Here is a 27,494-nt window from a genome sequence, read left to right on the forward strand (position 1 = left end):
TATCAGCTTTTCTACTATTGTTTTAATTAATCAAATGAAACAACTTATCCACAGGAATACAGTAACTTGAAAAAGGATCTAGTCATGTTTCTCAGCCCCCTTCATGCTCTGAATTATTATAGAATTAAGAAAGAATTTCTTACCTTTCTGCAGCTTTCAGCAGGGCAAGAGAGCTCTTCATTTGGGTAGCCATCAATGTCAACATCTTTTCCACAAATATAACCATCACCAGCCCAGCCAATGCCACACTATCAATAAAACACCATGGTAGTACTACCAAAAGGTTAACGAGTCCCGTCAGAAATATTTAAGAGGGAAATTTGGCATCAATCTTGAAAATGCTGACATGCAGAAGGCACAGTCACTGCAGTATAATGAAGTACACCTCAGCAACTCTCAATGTGAACAGAAAATCCTTAATTCAAGCTCTCTGTATCTACAAACAGCCAGAATAAGCTAAGGCTTTGTTTTAAACGGACTCTACCTGCAACACCTAATGATTTCAGTTGGAGCCATAGGTTTATTTCAGATACCTGACAGGAGTCAGTTCTGATTCTTCATCTGTGGATGGAGAAAAGACAGAAAAGCAGGACCTAGGCAGAATGTGCATACAGCATCTCGGCAAGGGACCCATGGTTAGGTGGGTGCTTTATTCAGTATCTCAAGAATAAATCTGCAACTAGAGGAAATTTTAAAAGAAAACTGTTCTGGCAGTTACTCATTTTGCATCGCCAAAGCAAGTACATCTTGACACAAGTTTCTCCAAGCCAATGAAATTGGTATTGTTTCAAAACAATCCCTAATTTGTAACTGAACACACATGCAGAGAATTTCATGTTAAACGCTGGCCTCTCCTTAAAACAAAGACTTGCCTAACACAAGTAACATCTTTCCATTACAGCATGAACCTAAAATATCCTCATTTCTTCATCTTTGAAATAGATGTGCTTAAAAAGGAGACCAAAGCAAGTTCCAGCAAAAGCATGTACTGTACCCAAATTTAGGACAAAGGACTAGTTTCTTGCTTCCCCTTGCAACATGGAAAAAAATACGTAATATACTTATATAATATATAATACATAATATACTTCAGTTAAACTCCTACAATAAAAGTTCGTATGCCATTTAGTGTTCTTCTGTTCCCAGGGCTCGAAAGCACAGTACAGCCTACCTGTGCCTAGGATCTGTAGTCACGTTTGGAAAATTGCCAAATTTTGTCAGCAGACAAATACGGGCACTGTGCTTATGCAGACAGGATCTCTAATTACTGCTACACAGCTAAAAAGCCTGCATGCAGAAGAGCACCAGCAGAGGAATTTGCCCTTGTGCTGTCTTTTTACAGTGACGCTTGATAGTCCTTTTGAAGGAGACTGTAGGAAGTCTATAAAAGCCATTCCCCCCAAAATCTGATCATGCAAACACTAGCAACCCACACAGTAAATATAGCACATAAGTATGGCTGCCTTATAGATGTACTGCAAGGAGAAAAAAATTGCCAGACAGATTCAGTTCAGTTATTTTCATAACTGGTCTGGGCCATTGTGTTGCAGTTTGGTTGAAAACCCAACAATACTGATAAAATGGCCACAAAGACCAGCTCAGTTCCAGGCTAAAAAAGGCTGTTTTGCACTGTACAAATGCATGAACTTATGAACTCACAATGCATGTCACCTCCCCTCTCCGTTCCTCAATGCACCGGGCATGGACACTGCATGGATTGAGGGCTCGACTTCTGCAGCTTCTCTCAGCCTGGCATCCCCTGACTTGGTCTCCTGTGTATCCTGATTTGCACTGGCCACAGTGATAAGAACCCTGTAAGAACAAAAAGTTATTAATCATGCTTTTAACAGGACTTTATTTTTTATTTTTTTTTTCAAAAAGCAAGTTTGTGAGCAAGACTCATGTCATACGGCTTATGCTGTGCAAGTGTAGTTTTTCATACCCTGATTCTTTTTCCACTGTGAACAAGCTTTCTTTCCACACAAAATCCATGTTTGCCTCCCACAGTACATGCTGTAAAACATGCTCAACTGCTGAGACCATTTTTTTGTTCCATTTGAGCTACTCCCAAATAGTCAAAACTTTGTGTCAAATTCTAAGCAGCATCTGATTATTCAGATTCAATGCTCTTATTTCAGTGTAAAGCTGACCTGATTACTTATCTAAACTGAACTGGGAACAACAATCAAAGAGTGACAAGAAGTTCATCTTTATCTTTGCTCCACTGTTTTTTTCCAACTTGAATGTTTTCAAGCCAATCTGAGCTAAATCTTATTCTTTAGAAAGGAAATCATAACTCTAAGACAGTCATCTCCATTTACACTGCAGTAAGAACATACATGCAACCTTTTGCAGTGATTTACCTAGAAACATGTATGTATTTTTGAGTTATATTTGTGCAACTCTCTTATATAAACAAATGCAAAAAAGCTAAGCCATGGAATTTCAGTTTGTGTTGGGACAATCACTAAAAAAGCTATAAACAGATATATGCTGATAAGAAGAGACTTTCTTCAAGCACTGAATATAGCTTTTGTCTCTCACATAAAAGTTAACTGAAAATAACCTTTCTTCCTTATAGAGAATTTGCATGCCACAATACGAGCAGAGCAGGCTGAGGGGAGGCCTCATGGCGGCCTGCAGCTCCCTCACGAGGGGAGCGGAGGGGCAGGCGCTGAGCTCTGCTCTCTGGGGACAGCGACAGGACCCGAGGGAACGGCATGGAGCTGGGACAGGGGAGGGTCAGGCTGGATGTTAGGGAAAGGCTCTGCTCCCAGAGGGTGCTCGGGCACTGGGACAGGCTCCCCAGGGCAGTGGGCACAGCACCGAGCCTGATGGAGTTCAGGAAGCATTTGGACAGCACTCTCAGACATCTGGCTTGACTTTTGAGTGGTCCTGTGTGGAGGAGTTGAACTTGATGATCCTTGTGGACCCCTCCCAACGTGGAATATTCTATGATTCTATCAATAATTATTTTTGATATGTCAAAGAACAGGAGTAAACAGTCCTCTGACAAACTTGTCTACCCACCTCTTTATGAAATAGGTGCTTCAGATGACTTCACCCATACACAGCGTGCTGCATGAACTGTCAGGACTGACCCAGCCCAGCATGACAGAGAGATAAATTCACTACACAACTGGGCATTATTTATTTTTTTTTCCTGTGTTCCTAGCTAACTTCAGTGCAAACTTTAACTTTATGCCATTTTCATAACTTTCAGACTGAAAGACTTAGAGATGAATGAGCAGTAATGTGATCATCATGCAGATGGTACGGCCTTTGCAAAACTCAACAGTATGTGCACTTCCTCCTAATGGACACCAGGGTAGTATCCTCGTGAGCCTGCTAAATTTACTCAGTATATTCTGTTCTATATCAAGCTCTGGTATGCACTAAACCAGACTTTGAGGCAGCATTTCTAGACCAAACTCTTTCTAAAGGAAGACAGGAGCAAAAAAACCCATGCTGCTCTGTTTGACAGCTGGCAGACCTCTTGTCGCCCTCTGCAAACGAGGCCTGACAGCCGCCAGAAGAGGGCTAGTCATGCAGTAAGATACAACCTGTGTGAGAAGCACTCCAGATACCAGAATACATACGTATCCAGTGAGAAACATACTGAATAGTGAAAACTGAACAATGAACCTAGAAAGACAAGGTTATTTGCAAGGAAAACAAATCACTGGGAACACTGCTGGTAGCCTCCACAACATCCAGCTAAAAAAAAAAAAAAAAAAAAAAAAAAAAGAGCACCCTTACACCTGTAGGTTATTTTAACCCCTCTCTTATTATGAACAAAGTCTGCTCTATACAACCAGCTGTAGCAGAAGAACATTTGACACTGCCATAAGTTAAACGAATGCTTATTTGTGTCCAAATTGCTTCAGAGCCTTAAATTGGTTGTGTAACCACTCTACTGGATCCTAACATCTTTCAAACCAGTTCTACTCATGCTATGCTTGCTTTGATGGATTTAATACTTATAGGTATTAAACGTGTTATATGAATTGCAGCTCTCCTCTCCTTCTCTCCGTGCTTATATAGATGGATAACAAATACAACAAAAAATATCCTAATGAAGTGAAGACTTTCTATAAAAAGAGCATTCAGAGGAACAGCTTGCTGCAGCAGTTGCTAGATGGGAAGAGATGAGGGGAAGCAAAGATTCAGTATTTGAAGGGAGTTTCCTTGCCATAACAGATTCATAAACACACGTAATTGGAGGATGTGGAAAGAAAAGTTACTGCCATTCCTCATTGAAAAGGATATGGACACAACTCAGGTAGACATATTAATGCCAAATCAAGTATTGATTATTTCATTATTAGTCACGGAAATGGGAAGGGATTCTTTAGTTTTGAGTAAGCCAACAAATAGGTTATATTATTCAGCTCTTGAATCAGAGCCAAGAATCCCATTCTAGCTTCAATGAATTTTAAAACAATCTCTTTTTTTAGTACTCACAAATGAAAAATCACTTACCAAAGTGTTAATACAATGGGAATTTGGAACACAGAGTCCATGCCCGCCATTCTGACATTCATCAATATCTAAGCAGATCTAGGAACAAAACAAAACAACATATAGCAAAAACTATGTCAGCTTGAGATCTAAATCTGAAGATAAGCCACCAAAGTTCATCTACACTCTGAATGTCAGAGACATACCCCACAAGTTCAGTTTTTGGATGAATCTCCAGACACATACCAACCCTGAAGAGACACCATGCAATACAGGAAACTTCAACCTTAGGATGGGATTCTGGTTCAACCATAAGAATTTAGATAAGAACTATGTTCCCCTTGTAGGGCACTACAGGAATTTTAAAAACAAACAAACAAACAAACAAAAAAAAACCAGCAAAACAGGCTTCTTATCACCACTCTTCCTAGTTCAGAATAAGTTTACAAAGCTCAACAGAGTTTCTCTTTAAAATTGATTAGATACATACAAAAATAATGACTTTTTTTCGTGCCTCCACAACAGTCCTGATTATTGGACTGTTAATACTCACATCAAAGACAAACAAACACAACCTAAGATCTTCTAACTGAAACACTCCAAGCTCTGTCTAACTATGAAAGGCAACCATGGAATGACTAAAATATAAATGAAATGTGATACTGGTTTAAAGCGGCACCTTGCAATGGAGGTTCCTGCAGAGATGCTGCCACTCACCTGCTTATTGCTCTTGGCATAGCTGAGTCCCACACCTTGCACAGTTTGTCCTGTATATCCTGGGGGACAGGTCTCACATCGGAAACCTGGAACAGTGTTCACACAACGCACTCCAGGGAAGCAAGGGCTGTAACGGCACTGCAAAGAGAAAAAAACAAAAAAAATCAACCAAGCACTGGTTCACACTTCAGTAACATCCAGACCGACTACGTGCATAGACCTCTCAGTCAGCCCCTGCCTAGGCAATGCTAAATGCAAGTGTCTTCTGTTCACAACTGACTTGCAGAGAAAAGTTTCAGGTATGTCTGACCCCAGTGGGTCTTCAGCTATCCCCATAATTTAAATTACAATATTCCACTTTTGCCTGCAGTTGATGCCCTAAGTTCTGATCCTCATCCTTCCTTTTGTTGGACAGGTTCAGCTCCCTTGGAGGATGAGAATCTCCCTAGAAGGGCCCAGACCACATTATCTGGAAAGCAGCAAGGCTGCAACCCACAAAAGGTCCTGCAGTTGTGTTCTGTATACACTGAAGCAGCAGCAGCGTTTTCCCTTGTATGTATGAGGGCAAATTTCAGAAGTAAGGAGTAAACCACATGTGAGCCAGATGAACAGGGATGTGTCAGTAGCACCCACACATTTCTAGACCAGAGGCCCACTGGCAACCCTCAGCACTTCTCCCAACATACCACATACCCACAGCATTACCCTTGGACTGAAGACATTACTCAGTTTGTTACCTCATGTGGTATCACAGAATGGTTGTGGCCCCATTTCCGTGGCCTTGTGGGTGCCAGCTCAGGAACTACAGCCTGTATTGCTGCCTCTCAAGTATCATCACTAGCCAGTAGGTATTATTTGTAAGAGTACTAGAAACATCAGCATGTCATCATGCTGCTTATGGCTTGGAGACAACAGTATATAAAAACATGAGAAAAAAATAAAAGTTTTTAAAATATGCCTTTTCTCCTTCCATCAGTAACAGAAAAAAAAAAAAAAACATCTATAATATGAGGGGGATACAAGCCAAAGAAATCCAAGCATTTTGGACAGAAAGATCTGATAGAAGTGTGTCTGCAATTAGCATAAGGAAAATGTTAGACCCAGGACAGACATTTTGTCCCCATTAGAGAATTATTTAATGTGGATTTTTTATTGTAGCCAGGAGAGGGCACTCAAATTACATCAGAGCATGGCTGCAGCTCACAAAACACAACATATGAAAGTAATTTCTTCAAGATGGCAATGAGTAAGAGGGGCGCTTGTTGCAGAGATGTTAACAGCCTCTGGAAGAATGACGGCAGCTCTTAGAAAAATCTAGAAGCTTCCCACTTTCTCAGATTTGCATGTGAACTCCTTTCTAAATGCCTTTTTTTTTTTTTTTTGGAAGTACGGAAATAGTTCTATCAGTAGAAAGGTGTTATCCTAGAAGAGATTCCTAAATCACTTTCAAAAATGTATGATTATCCTTACAGTTTCAGCTAACTCAGAGACCCTTTATTACACAAAATAAGGCTATTATCATTTATCTCTTTCCTCCCTCTGCTTACATAAGCAAAAATCCACCTGCTACGGGAGGTATGTTCTGATGAACAAAACGCACTAGACTGGTTGGCATTTTAGTAGAAGTGTCCTCATGTATGCAAGACTCTATCTCTATGACATCATTTTGGAAAAATTTCCTTATTCTTTCTAATAATAGATCTACTCTGCCTTGTGGGGTGGTGGCAGGAACTTTAACATAAGTAAACCTCCAGTGGCAGATCCTAATCACTCAGGGAAAACTAATCTCAAGGTTGGGACACTTCACATCAGTCTTGTGTTTTTTTTTTCCCCTACCATAGCTATTATGGGCAGAAATGCTCTAACACTGAAAATAGCAGGGAAGAGTTCTGCCTCAGTTTGAATATGGATCAGTAGGTAGACCCCCTCCATGCTTATGGGCTCTATCTCAGCTGGCCTGAGTTTTCCACGATGGTTGCCTGGCATGGAACCCATGCCACAGCTGCCTCAGCTCTTCACCTCTTGCATTCACATTTCAGAGTTTCCAAATTTCCTTTTTTTTTTTTTTTTTTTTTTTGCACCTTCTGTTGCAGCAGACACAGTTCATGCCATGTGAGGTAAAATAAAAGACATCGCCTACAACTCAGGAAACTGCCACACTCAACCCACTTTCTCCCCAGTGTTTTTCACAGACGTAAGTTGGGCATAAAGCAGCCTCTCTGCTGCTGGCCTACAGGAAGGAACAAACCCAACAAGCAGTCAAAGTACATTTCTTGTTAGCTAGGAGAGAGAAAAAAGGAATTGCTGTTGCTTTTTGCCATCATTGGGTAGGTACATAGTACAGACACAATTAATGACCTAGTTCCCTAGCCTAATACATCCAGACATTTTTCCACAAGAGAAAAAAAAAAAAAAAAAAGAAAAAACAACAGTCAAGGGTAATGGCAAAAATCACCACATAGAAAAAACGTGGTGAAGTTGTAAATGGCTTGTTGTTTGTGTTAAGTATACCGAGTAAGTGACACGTTTCATTGAACACAGTTTTTATTTAATCATTTAAGATGTTGTAAATCTATTAACTTAGTCCTCAATACAAGCAAACTCTGAACTGCTAACATATCATAGGAAAAAAAAAAATAGATTTAAGTCAACCTTATCAGATTTCGTCACATCCATAAAGAAGTAAAACAATAAGTGTTTATTTTCTGTCATAGATATTTAAGGTTAGGCTGAAAAAACTGCTCCAGTTAGGGATGACTTTCATCTCCTAGGCCAGCTCAGGATCACTACAGTTTAAAAGATACAATGCCCATGTCAACAAGAAGTACTTCTGCAGCTCTGCATATAACAGAAGCTACTGAATCTTCTTGTGGAATAGAAATAATTATGTCAAAAGTGCCTTTTTAAAGCAAAAACAAAAACATTGAATTCCTTTAAGTAATTTTTCAACCCACCAGGGTATTTCAAGTTTTCACATGTATAACCTCCATAAAATTGCAGCAACAGCAAAATAGGGAGGTAGAATCAAATCAGAATGAATTAATATGCATACTGTGCATGCAGTCAGCAAATGCTACAAACAGCAAGCATCAGCAACCCATTGCTATATGTGAGACAGTTGCTTTTTATTTTTATAATTCAGTGAAAGTCATTATTTTACCTCATCGATATCTGAACATGTCACTCCATTCCCTGTGAGCCCTTCAGGGCAGGGGCCACACTGAAATCCCTCAGCTGTCTCCATGCACCTGACTCCCCTGAAGCAGGAACTTGGTTCACATTTGGGTTTGCTGCGCCTAGGGATTGGAGTTGGAAAATTCACAGTTCCCAAACCTTTAAAGCAAAAAGAAGAGCAGTTTTAGCAATTGAGAGAAACATCCATCATGGCTTTTGGCTGGCAAGAGCTCTGAAGAGATCCCCAGGATGCTGCTCAGCAGGGACTTCGTGTTTCTGCACTGCATTGCTACCAGCTGTGCTGTGGCTGAAGAGACTTCATGCTGGCAACAGCCCAGCAGGTTGCTGTGTCCCCAGATGGTGAAAATTAAGGCAGTTTTGTTATGTTCCTGTGTTGTTCCTGGCTACATGTGGGGGCCCTCCTTCTAGGTTAGTCCTAGTACAGATCTGCTGCTGGCCAGGGTAGGAAATTGAAAGCCAGCGACTTCAGATGGCTAGAAGGATGCCCAAAGGACTAAAGTTTTACAGTATTTCTGCAGCTAAATCAACAACACCACAATTTTATAAGAAAAATGGTGCCATGGTTTTGCAAAAACATATTTGACAATATACAAATAAGGGAAATAAAGAAGCAGCAGCTGGCAAACCATGGATGCACAGCTAGACATGTAGGCTAAGACACACAGAGACCAGCACTGGGCTAAAGCAAGATTTTCCAAGAGTGGCTGGTGCTGAATCCCGGTACCAATGCATGGGCTGCATCTTTGCAGTTGTAAAAGATTTTAAGACTTTTTCTTTGGCATTTGCACATGAAGTTTAACCTGGCTGGAGCCCAGCAGCATTTTGAGAATTTTGATTATCCTGCAAGAAGCAAGCAGCTAAGAGACTTGATGAGTTTAAGGCCCTTCACCCCATCCAGTGAGGAAGTATTTTCTCTTTTTATATTGAGTGCATGCATGTCCTACAGTTGTGCAGGAGTGCAATGCTGTAGCATTCGGAAATTTACTTCTTCCATTTAGTGAAAAGATGGAAACTTTCCTTTGGATCTTACTGCTGTTAACCAACAACGACATACCTAGATCCAGATTAGTTTCAGGTAGACTACCCAGAACCTGCCTCATCAGACTGACATACACCAGCTTCCACATAGCATTTCTAATTCCTCAGCTTCTACTAAGGTTGTTCATGAGACAATTGGCTGGCAATGTCTCTGTCTCCAGGAACATGTGGCACACCTTTGTGGCAGAGTGAGAATTGACAGTAGAGCGTGAGATGTCACTGCTTTATTTACAGGGTTGTTATACCCCATTAAGTGACTGGAAACTATGGAATAGTTGGAATATGGAATCTATGGAAACTAAAAGCTTTTTCTCTAATGACAATCTGTTCTAAATCTGTGACCAATATATCTGGAATTCTGAACACAAGATTTTCTAAACATACTTGTTAGAAACCAAACAAAACTGATACAATCAATATTGTCTTTTAAATGACCATACATCTCATCTGGTTGCCTTCTACAAGCAGCTCAAGAATACTCACCACATGCCTGGCACTCAGCTAGGGTATTTCTCAAAAAAGTTGTTTCTTTGACCTTGAGAATATAGAAAATAAAAATTATTTGGATGCAGGCAGCTCCAGTTTGCCAGAAGAACTGTTATGATTTTTCCCAAGATGCCGCTCAGATTGTGCAACACATGTTCTGTATCTTGAAATGAGATGCTCTCTGTATTTCATACAGCTAAGAACAGTGATAATGGTTGTACTTCACTTCATCCTCCATCAATAGGATCTTTAAGAATGCCATGTTTAACACCAGCCATGCAAATCCAGTACTGAGACCAAGCAGCAACTGGAATAAATTTAAGTTCAGTTCTGTGCAACAGGCCTGTACCAGAAACTATCTGGTTATTTTTCCTCCACTGTGTCAAACACCTGAGGCAATGAACTCTACATAAAATCTTCCTGCTTTCATGGATTCTCCACTGACCCTACTGAAGTCGCAAGCATAGGAGATTTCACACTGATGTCTTTATGCAGTACCTGTTGTCTCAGAAGGTCTTTCACATCACTCAGTATCTGGTTCATCTGCATCATCTGGCTCATCAGCTGCCTATTAAAATCTCCTGTAGGGAAACAGCAATGAAAAAGAGTGCACAATGCACATAACTCCTTCATTTGTCACAATCGTTTCTGAAAAACAAGATGGAAGCACCTTGAAAAGCCAAGGAGGCCAGTTGCTTAAGTCCTGTGGCTATACTTAGAGGAAACGTAGTATCTAGCTCCAATTTTTACAGAGGGATTTGCATGAAATCAACACTTTTCTGGGCTGAACTTCAACGTATGCCACAGAAAGAGGCAGAGAAAGCACAAACTTCTTTCACACAGACAGAAAAGCAGTCTGTGATTTTTCCCTCATTGTTTCATTCAGCATCAAAGCTCTCTGCTAAGATCTAGCAATATAGGCAACTAATGCTACCAGCATTACAAGATCCTACAAGGCCCTAAGTGAAACTCTAAGACTGTAAAGGAGTATTTTTGTGATAACCCATTTGAGATAGCAGGGCAAGGCAGAAGCATGAAGCATCTGCCCATGCAAATGGAACTTAGGCTATGCGAATGTATTCCACATCACTACAACCAACCCCTGAACACTTTCCAGCATGAAGTTACCCAACTTTTTGAGCAAACTCATCATGCAGCTCTGACTATGCATCAAAAGCAGTTGCTCTGGCCAAAACAGCAGTTTTAATAACTGCAACTGTCCATTGGCTTTTCTTCCAAAAGGCAGGTCGTTGCTCTGTGCACCATTTCCACAGCTGTGTTTGCTTCTGGTGGGTGCAGAATTCATATGGACTGACAAAATATCCACTCAACAGGCTACCAACAGTCATCAAAACTAGTTCTCAATACCAAATAGAAAATTAAAGAACTCATAGAAAAGACCAAAAGCTAGATCTGTACAGAGCTGTAAGGAAAGAGCAAACTTGACCCATGATCTTCACGCAAAACTTATATTTGTTAAATGAAACATAAATTTTGATCCAATGACAAGGAAGAATAAAAGAGTATGGTTAGCAGAGTAATTTGTTTGTAGCTCACTTCTGAGTTTCTTGCTCTCTCAAGCAGCTATTTGTTTACTTCCCATTATTTACTTTTCAAAGTCTGCATGTCAAAATAACCGTCACAAATACATGCTGTTTTGCATTCTAAGCAAGCAGGATATTTTGATATTATGCCCAGTGGCTTCAGGGAAGTTTATTCACATATTGCTTTTCAGAGTACTAAAAGCCTGTATGAAAAATGCTTTTCTTAATGTTTACCTCAAAGTTTGGTACTTCAGAGTGTCTCTAAATGTTTCCAAATATTCTGGTGCAAGTTGTTCTACTCCTCATATATTACTTTTCCTTCATTTCAGATTTTTTCCATCAGAACACTAAACAAGTTTAAAGACTCAGGAACAACCTGTTCAAGGACTTGCTTCTATTCTAGTCACAGCCTTTTCTGATTTTCATTTGTGGAGGAAGATAGCAAGAATTAATTTCTGAGTATTTCAGAATCCAATCACAAACCCTGGCCCACTGATTGTCAGGCCAGATGCAGGAGTCTGTTCCTGTTTTACCTTTTTTTTTTTTTTTTAAATAAATAATATACATTAGTTACAATAATTAAATAAAGAATGGTCTAGGCATTGTTGACTGAAACTTGCAAAAAAAATCTCAAGATATTAGATGCTTCTTTATTCACTAGCATTTCAATGAAAAACCAATCAATTTTGTACACTTTTGAGGAATGCTGGATGTTAAGGTGGATTAAATAGGTTATACTGACACGAACTACATGTCCTGTTTACAAATTTGGGTAGTGGAGCATAAACAGATGACTAACCATAGCATTTCTTTTTCCTCCTACATTTAAAGCCAAGTCCTGTGGTAAGCCCTACCTCTAGCAGAATAACTGACTGTCCATGGTCAGAGCTTGGAAAGGCTCTTCAGAGAGCTGCTGGGCCACAGAATGCTGAAGAGCATATTTTGGAGTGGCTTTTCCCAGGAGTTAGCCATATAGCTTCAGTATGTACATGTGGCTATCTGGTTCTACCATGTAGTCACTGTCATCCATGCCCCCACCTGCTTAGGCATCTGCCCAGCACAGTGAGTGCCCACCTCTATATTTTGAGTCAGTAACAACCTGACAGAATATCTTTCATGACAATTATTAAATTCAGAGATGGATCTGAAGAATTACTCTCCAAGAGGGAACTGAAGCCCCTTGACCCACTTATTCTCTTCAAGTCTGAGGTCATGACAGGCTCCTTCTCTTCCCTGTATCTTCTACAGGCCCTTGCATTTGGAGCAGGTGCCCAGCTGCCTTGCTCAGATAACCAACCCATGCAGGGTGATGGGCCACTGAAATGCCTCATAGATCTACTGGCCCTTCTTCTAGTCCTCTTGGGAGTGATACTGGCTTAAGCACTGCACTGAAGACCATTCAGCAAGGCCAGTCCTGAAGTGTCATTTAAAGAGGTTGTGGTTACATGGCCAAAGTTAGAGATCCAGCCATGATTACAGTAGTTGAAGATAGTAGTTAGCTAGATAGCAGTTGATGAGTAGTTTCTTGTCAGTCTGTAACCTACTACCAAAGAAGCTTCATGCAGATGTTATACATGCAATTACTAAGAGGCAGGTTCAAAACTAAACAGAAGGAAATATCTCCGCAGATGTGTAATGATCTTTTTGCCAGGAGACATTTGTTCAAATCTGTACAGACTTATCACAGAAAACATGTATTGAGTACTGGGGGGTACAGAGTTTGTACCGACTCACAAAACATCTATGCAACAGGCTACAAACTTGCAACAAAGCCAGTTCTCAATACCAAACAGAAAACTAGAGACCCCTGAGAAAAGACCAAAAGTAACAGAGCTCTGTTTCCCACGAACTGTTGGGGAAATTCAGGGAATGCAACACTATCATTCCTCTCACTCAGACTCTTCCCTGTAGGTCTATATTGGTACACAGTAGCGAGGTGAGGAAAAAAAAAAAAAAAAAAAACTTAATAAAACAAACACAACAACAAAAATACCCCTTGATCTCATGGGACACAGGATTTTTTGCTTGTTTGTTTTTAAAAACTTACTATGTCAAGTTCAGGTACCCTACATGAACCAGATGGTCTCTTCATGAACCAAAGGTCTCTTCCAACCTGAGTGATTTTCTGATGCTGGTTACATGTGGCACACTGATCTCATCTACCAAAGTCAGTGTATCTTGCAGAGTATTTTCCTGCACATGTGGGAAGACCCAAATACATGTTCAATATCTATCTGATCATCATATTCTCAGGTCTCAGCTACACTGATAAGGTGCTTCAGCCTCACAAGCTGAGCATGGAGGGAACGCTGCTTCCACAGCAGTGAGCAATGACCAGACATGCAGCCTAACTCACGTACAGTTATTCAGGTCCAAAGCTCTGTTCATGATTTTCTGATTAACATGAAAATCGTGCTTTTACCAAGATACATAGGTCTCATACCCCTATTCTGCTAAGCAGTTGCATTGCTGTTTTTTCTGGCTAAAGGCAAAATTGTGGTTATCTGATATATTGCTCCTGTAAAAGGGCACTGTGAAGCATATATAAAGCGTAAGGCAGCTGAGTTAATATTGCCATTGGAACATTTGCACCTTTTCCTTTGGTGGATTTGACTATAAAGACCTTGAATACATTTGAGGGTTTTTTTTTCCTTCTTTTTTAGAATAGTTTTAATATGATACTAAATACACATGAAGGCTATAAACAACTGAATTTGAGTTGCCAGTTCAAATAGCTCAGCCAGGTGGAGACAGCCAGACAGTGAAACTATATCTCTCTGTATTACTACAGTTCAGACTGATTAATGAGCAAAAAGACAAATGAGAAAGCTGCAATTTTGAAATGCTGCTCACAAAGATGTGAGATTTTCCAGGAGGAGACACTGAATTGCCCTTCCTGCATACGTGCAAGTCCCTGTTGATCTATGGAAAAAGAAAAGCAGACCTTCAATGATAAAATAGTTTAATTATGGATTTTACTTTTTTGCCTGGTTGAATATATGTTAAGAAGCAAGAAAACAGAAGCATGTACAACAGAGGATTTATACAGCTGCAAGGCACAGCACTGATTCCTATACTCTTATTTAGCATCCAGAATGCTCTCACATAAACATTCTGCATCTTTTTAGCCAGTCACATCAAATCTACTCTGATCTAAAGTAGCAATGCCTGTCCTGGAGGACAGGAAAGTGTGAGAGAAAGAGGATATTTCACATGGATTCTATTTCAAGTCTCAAGCTCACTTATTTTCTCTCCCCCATTGTTGTCACATATTAACATATTGCACACAGTGTGAATCCATTCAGTTCCCTCACACCCACAGCAGTAAGGCAGATGACAGGGACTAGGAAGGAGTACAGATGGGGCAGTCTAGCCTGGATTTGCGGCGTTGAGAGGTTAGAGAGCATCCTCGCCTGAGAGTGCAGTCACATAGGACTGCATGCAGCAGAAATGCATCCCTGCAGGAATCCCAACAGCCTCTGTTCCTTTCTTTCCTCCCTCCTCCCAGCTCGGTCTCCACAATACATAGCACAGCAAGAAAAGGATTTGGTTTTGCAGCAGATTTCTGGCCCAGCAGGTGAACAAATACGTCAGCTAACTTATGGCAGGACTAGTGGCTGCCTTGCAATGGCTTTTTCCACACAGATGCACAGGCTCTGTAACTGCAGCACCAACACACCCTGCAACCTCTCGTGCTTTGTCCTTCCTGTCTCCAGAGTGTTCAGGTGACCCACAAAAAACAACACAAACAGACTGTGTTCACAGAAGTATCATCTTACAAAATTACACTAAAAAGCCTCTTCTAATCATCTGACTCTCCTTCTCCACTAGATCATCAGTTCTTTATCACTGGACAGTATTTGTTTTCTCTCCAAATTGAGACATTTCTAAAACATTCCTGGAATATTGTCATGGCTGTAAATTGGTCAAATAATTAGCATACTTGTCTATAGAGCTTCTCCACATTTTTAATATTCACCAGAATGACTTCTTTGCACTGGTATCCCCATGAACCACTTTAACTCCTGGTTGCAGGCCTTACCATTGTACTGAGAAGCAGGTTCAATTTGCTGAAGAAAACAGTCCTGCAGGTTCCCCACTTGGGCAAGTGTTCCTCCGGTTACCAGCTTCAGCTCATCCAGTGTATCCTGGAGTCACAACAAAAAGCGAGAGTTCAGTTCTGTTACAAGAATGGGAATAATGCAAAATATCAGAGAAAGCAGATTAATTTTTCAAAGAAGATCTGTACTTCCCAAGCACGTAGGGCTCCTAAACCTTCCCTTAAGAACTGCCCATCACCATCCCAACTGTAGTAAAATCCCAAATTGTTGCCTTGCAGATTTTCAAATACCTATGGCTTTTATTTCAAACTCTTCCTTGCCTCCCCCCCCACCTGTTAAAATTCATATAATCTCACATAGTGGGAATTTTTTTTTTTTTTTTAAATATATTGTGGTACACAATTTGTTGTTGTTGAACTGAATCCAAAGCAGTCCTTCTTCCCCCTCTCAAACAGCTTTACATTCATATCAAGTATGTAAGCTCCTTGGTGATTCCCCATTTTCAAGTCTGCAATGAAACAAAGCTCAGGGGCCACCTGGGGGCAGAATGCCTTTGCACTTCCTAAAGCAAATTTTGCATTAACAGTGACAGAAGATGCTTGTGGAGGAGGATACTCTTTACCTTGGACTACTGATATACAACTGACATGAGGCTATGCCAATCCCTGATTGGGAGACAGAAGCAGAAAAGCCATTGCAGTGCAACAGATGGAGTTTTGACACTCAGCTGGCAACACACAAGTTGCCACTTTTGTCTTCTAAGTCCACGTGGCTTATGAAGAGAAGAACCACATAACCAGCCACAGGTTACTCACCCTTGCTCAATGGCTGTAAGAAGCTCATGAAGAGCTGCCCTTATTGTATCGGTTAAGAGCTTACAAAAGTTCTGTCCCCAAGAAGCACCTAAACAGAAGTGATGGAGGCTGTATTTAAGAAAAAAAAAGAAAAAGCCAGAAACTGTGTTTACAATGAATAGTAAAACTACTACTGGGTTCAGTGAAGCTAAGATTTCAGCTGTTTGATAGGGAACGTTATTTACATTTATTTCAGAGATCTGGATTCAGTGATCCAGAGGATCTCTGACGGTCCCTCCAAGTGCTCACCCTGCTCCCAGTTTTCCTGCTCACCTGTGGCTTCTTCTGGAAGATGTGCAATTCTACTGCTGCTGACCTCTCAGGCAGAGTTGAAAATGCTTTTGGCAGGTCCTGAATGGCACCTACTTGCAGACAGTCCAGATACAACTCTATTGTGCTTGATTCCTGCTGCAGACCACTCAGCCACAAGATGACAGCATGGGGTTTCCCATCAGCCAGCTGGATGTTGCTAAAAATCACTGAGTTCAACCTCCCATCACTCTTCAGATAACGAAGTACCACTGGAACAAAACACAGAATGACTATCAGAGGGTAGCGAATAATCCATGTCTGATCAAGAAAGATCCTGTGGAAATCTGTAATTGCTCTCTGGACATGGTAAGAATAAATGGGATGTGGACCCTCAAATTACCAGAACTCTTGTGTGACGCCCGATGTGTAAGGAATTGCTGCCTGTAGGAAGTTTTCCACTGCTTTGCTCAAGCCTTTTTAACTGGCTTAAACAATGAAACACATCACCTTAAGGACACACAGTGCTAAAAAATGGTGATAAAGGTAGCAGTTATAGCTAGCAGCATGCAGTCAGCACTTTGGCAGGTACATATCTGATAGTCCTAGAAATACTTGGTAGCAGAAATGTACAACTAGAAAATCAGCTTCAGTGAAGCATATTGCACTCAAAGCCACCTGACAGTGTAACCAAATGCGTCTCTGAAGAAAGCACAATTCTGATGAGATAATCTGCATTTTACTCTAACAAATCAGATACGAAAACAAAAATACAATGGAGAAAAGACACATCCCGCCCTTGAAGATGACTGATTCCCTTCTCACTCTTACTTTAAGACTTTTGTGAATTACCTATTTGATACTTCAAGCAACAGATAATAGAAATAAAATGCACCATCAAAACCTCAAGAGCAGCTAAACAAAAACTCTTACATATGGCATAGAATTTTAAAAATGTCTCCTTCCTTAGGAAATTGGATTTGTAAGCTAGGATCTCCAAGCTAAAAATCTCTTAGACCAGATAGCTATTTCTCTCCACAAAAATCTCTCTAGCTCTCTGAACGCACACAGCTATCTGCAGAAACTGAGCTGAGAGCATCCAGACAGCATATAACAATTCTACAGTGTTAAAAAGACCTTGGTTTAAAGATCCCACTGATCACCAACTCTGCGTGTCCTTTACTTCTTCGTGGCAACAGTTCCATGCACTGAGGAGTCAAGCTGCACAGACACTGTGCACCTAAGTAGTTAAGTGCCAGCTCTTTTCAACATCTGTCTGAAGTTCAGAGCACTGCCACTATTGCATCAAGCAAGAGCTCACACATACTCTGATCTTCAAGAAATGCCTACACTGAAATGAGGACGACTAAAAATTGTGGATATGATAGAAGGAAAAAGCTCTTACCAGCTTCAGAGAAGCCATTAGTCTAGCACTTACTGAATTCATGCCATTTCTACTCACGTAACAAATTTTCTTCTCAACTTCCAACTACTAATGTACCCTCTGACATCGTGCTATTTCAGCTAGTAGGGGACATGTACCCAATAACTCAGAAGATGCCTGACAATCTTTAATTGCTAGGTCTAATGATTAAACTAATTCAGATTTATACCAGCATAAACAGGGCTGGGTATGTCTCCGTCTTTCAATTCTACACTACTGCTAAAGCCTCAGCAGCTGTGATCAATATCAGGAATGTTTTCACTGCCGTCTATGTCAAAATGCTGCCAGCGCTGAGATTTCCGCAAAGGTGCATGAGGTCACCAGGAACTTGCTAAAATTTAGCACTTATTGGCCAACTCGAAGATCTGGCAAGACAGAGTATGTTGCAGACATTTTACTTATGTAAATATTATGCACACTGGGTCGTATAAAAGCAAGGTCCTTGGATCTGGGCCCGGCACTCATAGTGACCAAGTGCAGCAGTAAGTTAAAGGAGGAGGAGAGATGGTGGCAAGGCTCTAAACAGACCCTGCCAGAACAGTTTCAAGACAAGCAGCAGTCTGGCTTGGATGAATGATCAAGTATTCCTTCCTCAGCCAAAGCCAAATACCCATCTGGTAAACTAGAGTAGGCTTTTGAAGGGAGATTTCTGCTGGACCACTGCCTCCATAAGACTTAACCCATCCAAGCCCCCGTGTTAATTTTTTGCTGCTAAGATATCTTACACTGACATTCCTGAGGCTCAGTGGCTCACATGCTCTATTTAGGAAACAAACTTTCAGTGAAACTACTAATCCTGACAGTAAGTAGGAATCACCTTACAGAGTTGTTAAGTTATATTAGTTTTATGTATTCACTGCTGTTTTTTTCCAGAAAGGAATTGTTCAAAAAGAATAAGAAACCCATAGACTTCATTTGCAATTTGCCTCTAAGAAGCACATTGTTCTAACCAAAACAAGTTAAGCAGTTGCCCAGCAATTCAGATACACCTAGGACATCTTACCTCAACGTATCTTGCACCAGTAAGACTATAAAATGGTGAGAGATTCATGGCAAAAGTTATTACATCACGTAGGTAAGCTAATGCTGGGCTGGCAAGACCTCAGTATGGACTTAGCAAATCAAAGGGAAAAAAATTCTCACAAAGTTTGTGCTTTAAAAAGCATTTTGGTATTATGAACATATTTACTATCATGTTTACCATAACAAAAACAGAACATCAGCAAACCATAGGGAATACAGTTTTCATATGTAGCATTTTAAAAGGTAACTGAGGCTGGCTTTGGGCTACTTAAATCAGACCTGGGTGCGTAAGCAGAAATATCATGCAGAGGAATGCCTGTATGCATCCTTCCAAAAGCCCAGATATTTAAACCTTACGTTTTGCTAAGATGCCAACATTGGCTCACCACTGAAGTGATGATCTCCACCCTTGAGAGGATCACAAACAGCCCCCACGCGCCATACTTCCAGCTCACGTGATGATCTTCTGGATACAGCTTAACTTACTGTATGAAGTAGCCATATGGGACACTTGACACTTCCAGAGAAATCACACGTGAAAACACTGTGAAACACTGCCTACTATTCACACAGTGCCATACATCTTAAACAAGGTGCTCTAAAATAACAAGGAGGCAAAGAGACCTCCGTAGAACAGACTTGCTGTGAAAAGTCTCCCCATGTTCAAACAGTCCTTTACAACAGGTAGGTTACAAGAGCCCTACAACTACTCAGAATAAAAATGGCACTAGTCACTGACAGTAGAAGCTTCTTCACGTTGTCCATCTGTACACTACGATCCTGTCACAGACACTTTTCAAATACAACTCTAATATACTGAGGACAAAATCAAAAGAAACCATGCAACTTTCCACCATGAAGCTTCCTAAGTCTGTTAATTATAACAGACTTACCATACATATCAGTAACTATCAGTCACGCACGTATTGTTGCAAGTTGAAAAGCTTGATGAGCTTACAATTATTTACATACACATGTGTACATACATATGCATTCCTATATAACATTTACAGGCATAATTTTGTGCATGCACAAGTGAGAGAGGAATAGAGAGAAAGCATGTGTGATATATCACTTATTTAGAAATTAAGTAAACAGTTTTAGGAACTGCACTACAGTTACTGATATGACTGAGTGACCACTTCTTACCTGCCCTCAGTACAAACAGAGCAGAAAAGTTACTATTCTCTGACCTCAGACAGACTTTGGTAGACCTGATAAAACTACCAGTGTTTTATCCAACTCAGTTCCCTGCATTTCCCAAATAAAAGTTGTGCTTTTCTTCAGCATATAGAATAATTTTCCTGTATCTCAACTGACATTTTTGAGTAGTTTCTTATATATAGGCTCAGTCAGCTGCCTGACCATAATAACGACAGCAACAAATTATCATAGCAGTGGTGAAGTCAATGGAGCAACAATAATTTACATCATCTGATCATTTTTCACTGAACCTTAATATTGCAATATATCCTAGATACGGTCTAGAGAATAATGAAAACTATCCATTTCTAAAAATTTACTGAAGTTTCTACTCTGCCTCCTAATGAACCAATTTCATTAAATTACGAACATACACTTTAATTCACCCAAAAGATCCTGTAAGTGCTAGGAATGTTTGTCTTGCGTAGTCACAGCTAACCTTCAGGGTCAATGGAACAAGAACTGGCCTTTCATATGCATGAGGCGGCATGTGCGTGTGTCCCTCGCATTCCTAAGTAATAAGAACCAGTGACTGTCCCAAGGGGGAAGAAAAGGAGGAAAAAAAAATTGACTCCTTTCTCCAATACTTTGCCCCCACCCCCACTTTCTCAGCATTACTCAAAGCAAGCTGCATGGTAGAGCAGGGATACCAGCTGGCTGTCAGGTCAGCTTTCCCTGCCCAGGAGCAAGCAGCATCCAGCAAGAGGGACGCAGCAGAAGGGGAGAGTGGATGTTGCCAACTCTTTTGCCTTGTGAGGGGGGGGGCTAAGTGGACACAACCCTCAGCAGGAATGACTCAAGCACAAAGGTTAGTCACGCTATTTTCAATGTCCCTCTGTGAGGTAGCAATAACCATGGATCCCATACTAGTTTTACTCTACTTACTCCAAACAACTCACCTTTATTCATCCGTCCCACTACTGTAAACTCAAAATACTTGCTGTTTCCAGTTGATGAATACAGGCCAAATATGGTGGCTGTGCTCTTTGGCTGCAGTTTGAATGTTGAGAGCAAGAACACTTCATTCAGCGTAGGATCGCCAAGTGCTTGTTGCAGGAAGTTTGTTACCACTCTCTTGTTGGAATATGAAAGAAGATCAATAACTGAAAAATAAAGTTTCAACAGCAGCTTAAATGCAATAATGAGCAGAAAATAACTCCACCTGGAAGTTGTTCATCCCTATGCCACCCTGTAGAAGATTGCACACTCTTCTCTATTTCCATATAGATACTCTAAAATTGCACAAAATGTCCTTCCTAAAATAAGGAATATGAAAACAGAAGTGAATAATATGAAAATATTACAGAGATTTTGTTGCAACCAACTACCTTTCTGTGACTTTTTTTTAAAGGAATTATTGATAATTTAGAAAAACAGAAATAGTTTTCAAATTGATGTCCTCAAATATTTCCAGGTAGGTCTCCAAGATTCACGTCTTTGGCAATGTACCTCAACAGAAATCTTTTCAAACTATTTCTGCTTTCATAAATTCAAATGAATATTTTTATTACATTCAGAATCCAGCATCAAAATTTCATGCAGATTTCCAGTGTGCTTATCCTAAGAAATATTTTGATGACATTTGCAGGGCATCAATTAAAATGCTAAAGAGCCAGGTAAGTAATAAGATATTCATAGCCTCCTTCTTACTTCACTGACTTCTGAGAAGATATAATATATAAATAAGACTCATCTTTCCCTTCTGGCACAGATAACAAAGAAAGACAGGCCTGACAAAAAAATAACCCTGAAGGCATAGTGAAATCTGTTTCCAATTTTTCTTTTTAATTTTTGCACAATACATCAGCAAAGAGTCTAAGTATTATACTCATAAGTACACCAGCGATCCCCCTCATGGCACTGAAACAACAAGCTGCGTTATTCCTCAGTGTTCCTAAATCTGTGATGTCCCCAAGCTCAACCTATTACATGAAGATTCTCAGTAAAGTCTTATTCCAGCCTGCTTCCATCAGAGCAGAATGTACATTATACCTTTCCAATGAAGACTGATAAATGACTATACACAAACTCTATTTAAATATACAGGTATATTTAGTAGTTGCACACCACTGCCACTCCAATAGGCCTATCAGAGCTGGGTCATCCTTTTCCCTCAGAGACGGACCATCACCTATGAAGCTGGGACCATCCTACTAAACCAGTATTTCCATACACCGTGAGCTGAAGGGCACTCAAGAGTGCTCAGAGCACAATCATATGGGCACGTGGTCCCACCCACAGCCATATGGTAAACCTTATTCCCTTAAATTAGAGTCCATCTTTGTGCTGCTTCTGTTGCTCTTTCTAAAGCATCCATTCATTTGGACACTGATGTTATTTCCAGAAAAGAAGTGAAGATGTTTTTCCCTTCATCTCATAGAAGAATATCGATCGTAGCTCAAGTCTACACCCATACCAAGTCCAAGGATCCTACAATCCTACTGAGAGTTTTCATAGAAGCACTGAATCATCAAGGTTGGAAAAGACCTTCAAGAGCATCTGGCCCAACCATTTCCCTACCACCAATGTCACCCACTAAACCATGTCCCTAAGCACCACGTCCAACCTTGCCTTGAACCCCAGGGACGGTGACTCCACCACCTCCCTGGGCAACCCATCCCAGTGCCTGTCTGCTCTTTCTGAGCAGAAATGTCTCCTCATTTCCCACCTGAACCTCCCCTGGCACAACTTGAGGCCATTCCCTCTAGTCCTAGCACTGGTTATCTGTGAGAAGAGGCTGACCCCCAGCTCCTCACACCTTCCTTTCACGGAGCAATGAGGTCTCCCCTGAGCCTCCTCTTCTCCAGACTAAACAACCCCAGTTTCCTCAGCCGCTCCCCATGGGACTTGTGTTCCAGGCCCTTCACCGGCTTCATAGCCCTCTCCAGGGCCTCGATGTCCTTCTGGTAGTGAGGGGCCCAAAGCTGAACACAGCACTCGAGGTGCGGCCTCACTAGGGATGAGTACAGGGGGACGATCACCTCCCTGCTCCTGCTGGCTGCACTATTCCTGACACAAGCCAGGATGCCGCTGGCCTTCTTGGCCACCTGGGCACACTGCCGGCTCGTGTTCAGGTGAGCATCGACCAACACCCCCAGGTCCTTTTCCTCTGCACAGCTTCCCAGCCACCCTGCCCCAGCCCTGTAGCACTGCACGGGGTTGTTGTGGCCAAAGTGCAGGACCCGGCACTTAGCCATGTTGAACCTCATCCCATTGGCCTCTGGCCATCGACCCATCCTGTCCAGGTCCCTCTGCAGGGCCTTCCTACCCTCCAACAGATGGACACTTCCCCCCAGTGTGGTTTCATTTGCAAACTTACTGCGGGTGCACTCAATTTCCTCACCCAAATCACCCTATGCAAAAGGGATCAGGCCCACGGCCTGCACGCCCTTGTATATTGTTGTTAAACAACTAAGAAACATACCTAAGATGAATCGAACAAATTCTCTCCCCTTTCATTCAGTTCAGATTTACAGCACCCAGGACAATCATGGCTCCAACTGAAATCGGTGATTCAGACAGCAGTGGCAAAAGGCTGGGAATTTCAGCACATTTGGTCCACAGAAAGCAAAACAGTTCCTCAAACAAAAGCCTGACATGCAACTAACTACTCTGTACAACACCATTTTGCAGGCAATAACCATTACTACACAGCTGTGTCCTCAAATGGAGCACTGCAATACAGCACTTAAGCCTGACAGGAAAAAAGTGTGCTATCACATTTTGTTCAGTACTTCTAGTTCTGTTGGTTGATTTCATACAAAGCACAGAAGTATTATAAAAGTAATGATTGGACACCAGCAAACTTCTGTCTAACCTTACAGAAAAATGTAATTGATTTCTTTAAATTTGTATATTTAAATGAATGCTCAGATTAGTTTGCTTGATAGCTGCATTCCATAAAGCATGCTGCCTGATCTGGATCCTTCAGCAGCATGTTACTGAACCCTCTCTTGGGGTGTCTTCACTAATAGCATGTAGAGGTGTGAGAATCTATACTTTGCTTTAAGTTACACATGTGCTAGCAGAAGTGGTTAGCAGAAGAACAGTGGGGTTAAGAAAAGCTCATCCTCCCATCCTCCACCCTAAGTAGAGCTGGCAGGCAGACAGCTCTTAAACCTTACAGAGAATTGCTTGTTTGGAAGGAACAAGATCTACAAGGATTTCAGAATTCATTTTTAAGAAGAATCTCATCTTTTCTTTTCTCTCCTTGGAAAGGCAGACTTGAAAACAAACTGGTAAGATAGGACTGCCAAAGCTGGAAGGCACAAGCATCTGGTTTCAATTGATGCAGTGAGAGCAATGGCTTGGGCATGCCTGAGAGCACAAGTGCCACTGTGTGTACCCACCAGGTTGAACTCAGAACACTCAGCACAGACCAAAAATCTTCTCCCCCAGCTCTCCCCCCTTTCTTTCTTTCTTTTTTTTTTTTTTTTTTGTTTTGTTTTGTTTTGTTTTTGTTTGTTTGAAGGGACCAGTTCACCCTCCTATGAGAACAGTAACAAGAGGTCACCTACACATGGACACTGCTGCAAAACAATCTTTGGAGATGTGACCAAAAACATCAAGATTAGCTCTGAAAATAGGATGTCAGGAAGGGACATGATAAAAATAAACTAGTGACACAGGAGAGCACAGAACACAAAATAAAAGACCCTTATTTCCCTTAATAGTGCTGCTATGTTTCACCAGCTTTCAGAAACCCTCCAGGATTCTTCTCCAGTCACAACTAACCATGATAACCGTACATACGTAAATAGCGCTCCACCACTGCTCAGCATGTTTCAAAATAATTACTGACCCATTAGTCATCTCGAGTGAAAGCCCGACCCCACTGCAGTGATTTCGGGCTGACAAGCTTACAGATTTCCCAGGCTGAGAGCGGGCTCTTTCACTGCCAGCTGCCCTGCGAAAGTGGATTTCTTGATTTTGTTGGAAAAAAAAAAAAAGTCATTTCGTTGAAAGAAAAAATCAATTTTGTTGAACTGTTTTTTAAACAACGATGACTAATTGTCTGAAATATTTCTAATCAGGACTGATTTTTATGCAGGCTTTCAGAAATCACAGCCAAATTAACCTCTCTTGTAGCTCTGCTTCACCTGCCGAGCCAAGGGATGACATTACAATGCCAGCAGCTCGCTTGATGCGCGCTCTACAGCAAAGCAGGTGCTGACCTCGTACGCACACCACGCAGCTGTACGAGGCACGGCTGGATTTAGACAGCCTCTTTTTCCCCGTGTAAGATGCACTCTACAAGCTGCAGCTGCTGGGCGCGTTCCCATCGCCTCGCGGTTCACCCCTCGCTCAAAAGCCGGCACCTCGCAGCTGCGGAGCACACTTCGGGTGCTCGAGGCGGCTGCCGCGCGCCCCTACGCCCCCAAATCCACCATTTCTGCCGATTTTCGAGGGGGCAGACGCCGGCTGATGGAGCAGCGAGGGACACCTGAATCCAGGCGGGGCGGAGGGGCAGAGGGAGGGGGGCTCGGCAGGCACTTTGCGCGCTCCCCTCCCCGAGCCAGCAGCAGGGAGGCTCAAACCCAGAGCCTCCTGTGAGCGAGGGGAGGCCAAATGAATAAAGAAAGGAGCTCTAGAGGCATGGATATAGAGACACGGAGCCTTACCTCGGGGGGCGGGCGGCGCGGCGCGGCCCGGGCACAGCTGCAGGGCGAGGGGCAGCAGCAGCAGGGCAGCGCCGCCATCCCACCCCATGGCGGCCAGGGCCGGGCCGGGCCGAGCAAAGGAGGGGACGGGAAGGGAGAGGAGGGTAAAAGGCAGGGCAGGACGGCGAGCTGCTCCGCGCCGGGACCGCTGTTTAACGGGGAGGGGCGGCGGCGGGCTGCCCTGGGCCGAAGGGGGCGGGCGGGGGCCGGGCTCGGCCGCTGTGGGGCGGAGGGGGTCGGGGTCCGCCCGCAGGGGGCCGGCTGGGTACGGCTCCGGGGCCGGCGGGGGTCTCTGAGGAGCACTCAAGTTGGGGCGATGACATCCGCCCAGGGTGTCATTGCTCCGCTCTGTCCCCTCCAGAAAACTCCAGCCTCTGTGCTGCTGACACTTCAAGCAGCGAGGGAACAGGCAAGGCAGCCCCCTGGGGGGGGCGACTCAGCCCCAAAATTTGGGTTTGTTCGACGTCCACATGAAACCAGCTGGCAGGCAAGCTGACCCCCTCTGCGCGTTCTGCCAGCAAAGCAGGAGGTGTCCCGAGGGACCGGGTGACAGCCAGGTGCTTCTGCACTCCGTGAATGAACTACCAGCACGCAGTGAGCTTCCCGACCTGCTTGTGCACCCCTCCTCACCCCATGTGTCCCTGTGTGCCCCGCAGCCCCGCAGACAAACCTCTGCCACAGCAGAGGAAAGCCGTGAAGCCGTGGCTGCTCCCCTGCCAGCTTGCTGCCCGGCACACAGTGGGAATAGTCGGAGCTGTCGGATGCTGTTTGCATCATAAGAACAAGGGCAACAATGTGAGGAAAAATTTTATGTTAAGGAGCAAAGTAGGGTTGATTAGTGTTCAGCCACATCAGGTGGCGCGTACAGCTAACAAGCACTGAAGAGCACAGCCCTCAGGGGGCTCATTGTGTGCAAGGCAAGACACAGCACGCTGCGCAGGGAAGGGTCTGCCTGCATGGCTGCGCAGGGCACGGGCGTGGGCTCCTCTCCAACACATGCAGTGAGATTTTCAAACACCTTCAGCTGGCCTATATTCCACCTCCCCTTTAGTGGCCCTCACACGTGGCACGTACCCCATGCCGTTGAACACACTGTGCTCCTTAGCCTATTCGTGTAAGCGCTGACCCTCTCCTTCAGTTGCCTGTTTTCTTTCTCTGCCTGTTGCAAGGCTGGAGAGTGCCTCCCCACGTAACCAGTGTGTCCCAGCACAATGTGCTCCCACGTCCTCACCCCACTGCTCTTACGTGTATGTCTCCACGCAGTAAGAAGCGCCTCGGTTTCACTCCCACCATCCCTGCCCATGTGGTGGAAGTGAGAGTATGATGTGGTGGTTTCAGCTGGCAGCAGCACAGCTGAGTGAGAAGAAAAAACAGAGCAGTGGGAGCAGAGCACTGCAGAGCAGGAAGGAAGGAGTAGGGATAGAGGTAAAGACATGGAACAAAACAAAACAAAACAAGTGGGGACTTACAGTGGCACAAGCTTCCTAGAAGGAAGTTTCAGTCCAGAACTTGTCCCTGAGCAAGAGGATGAAGACAGCACAGGACTTTTGGAGAGGCTA

General features: G+C 42.6%; 1 protein-coding gene across 1 annotated transcript in view; it reads right to left on the reverse strand.

Moving 5' to 3' along the window:
- Positions 1-26,033, reverse strand: part of THBS4 (thrombospondin 4) — a 40,694-nt gene extending 14,661 nt beyond the window's left edge. Inside the window, exons 1-11 of the mRNA XM_084304906.1 lie at positions 25,897-26,033; positions 21,175-21,378; positions 16,630-16,877; positions 15,484-15,589; positions 10,396-10,478; positions 9,895-9,946; positions 8,339-8,511; positions 5,179-5,316; positions 4,483-4,560; positions 1,660-1,812; positions 144-248 (exon numbers count right to left, since the gene is read on the reverse strand). Coding sequence (XP_084161032.1) covers positions 144-248; positions 1,660-1,812; positions 4,483-4,560; positions 5,179-5,316; positions 8,339-8,511; positions 9,895-9,946; positions 10,396-10,478; positions 15,484-15,589; positions 16,630-16,877; positions 21,175-21,378; positions 25,897-25,984 — 1,428 coding nt within the window. The 5' untranslated portion in view covers positions 25,985-26,033. The remainder of the gene's footprint in view (positions 1-143; positions 249-1,659; positions 1,813-4,482; positions 4,561-5,178; positions 5,317-8,338; positions 8,512-9,894; positions 9,947-10,395; positions 10,479-15,483; positions 15,590-16,629; positions 16,878-21,174; positions 21,379-25,896) is intronic.
- Between the last annotated feature and the right edge of the window lie 1,461 nt (positions 26,034-27,494).

Source organism: Netta rufina (genome assembly GCF_964035555.1).
Source record: "Netta rufina genome assembly, chromosome: Z".
NCBI classification, from domain to species: domain Eukaryota; kingdom Metazoa; phylum Chordata; class Aves; order Anseriformes; family Anatidae; genus Netta; species Netta rufina.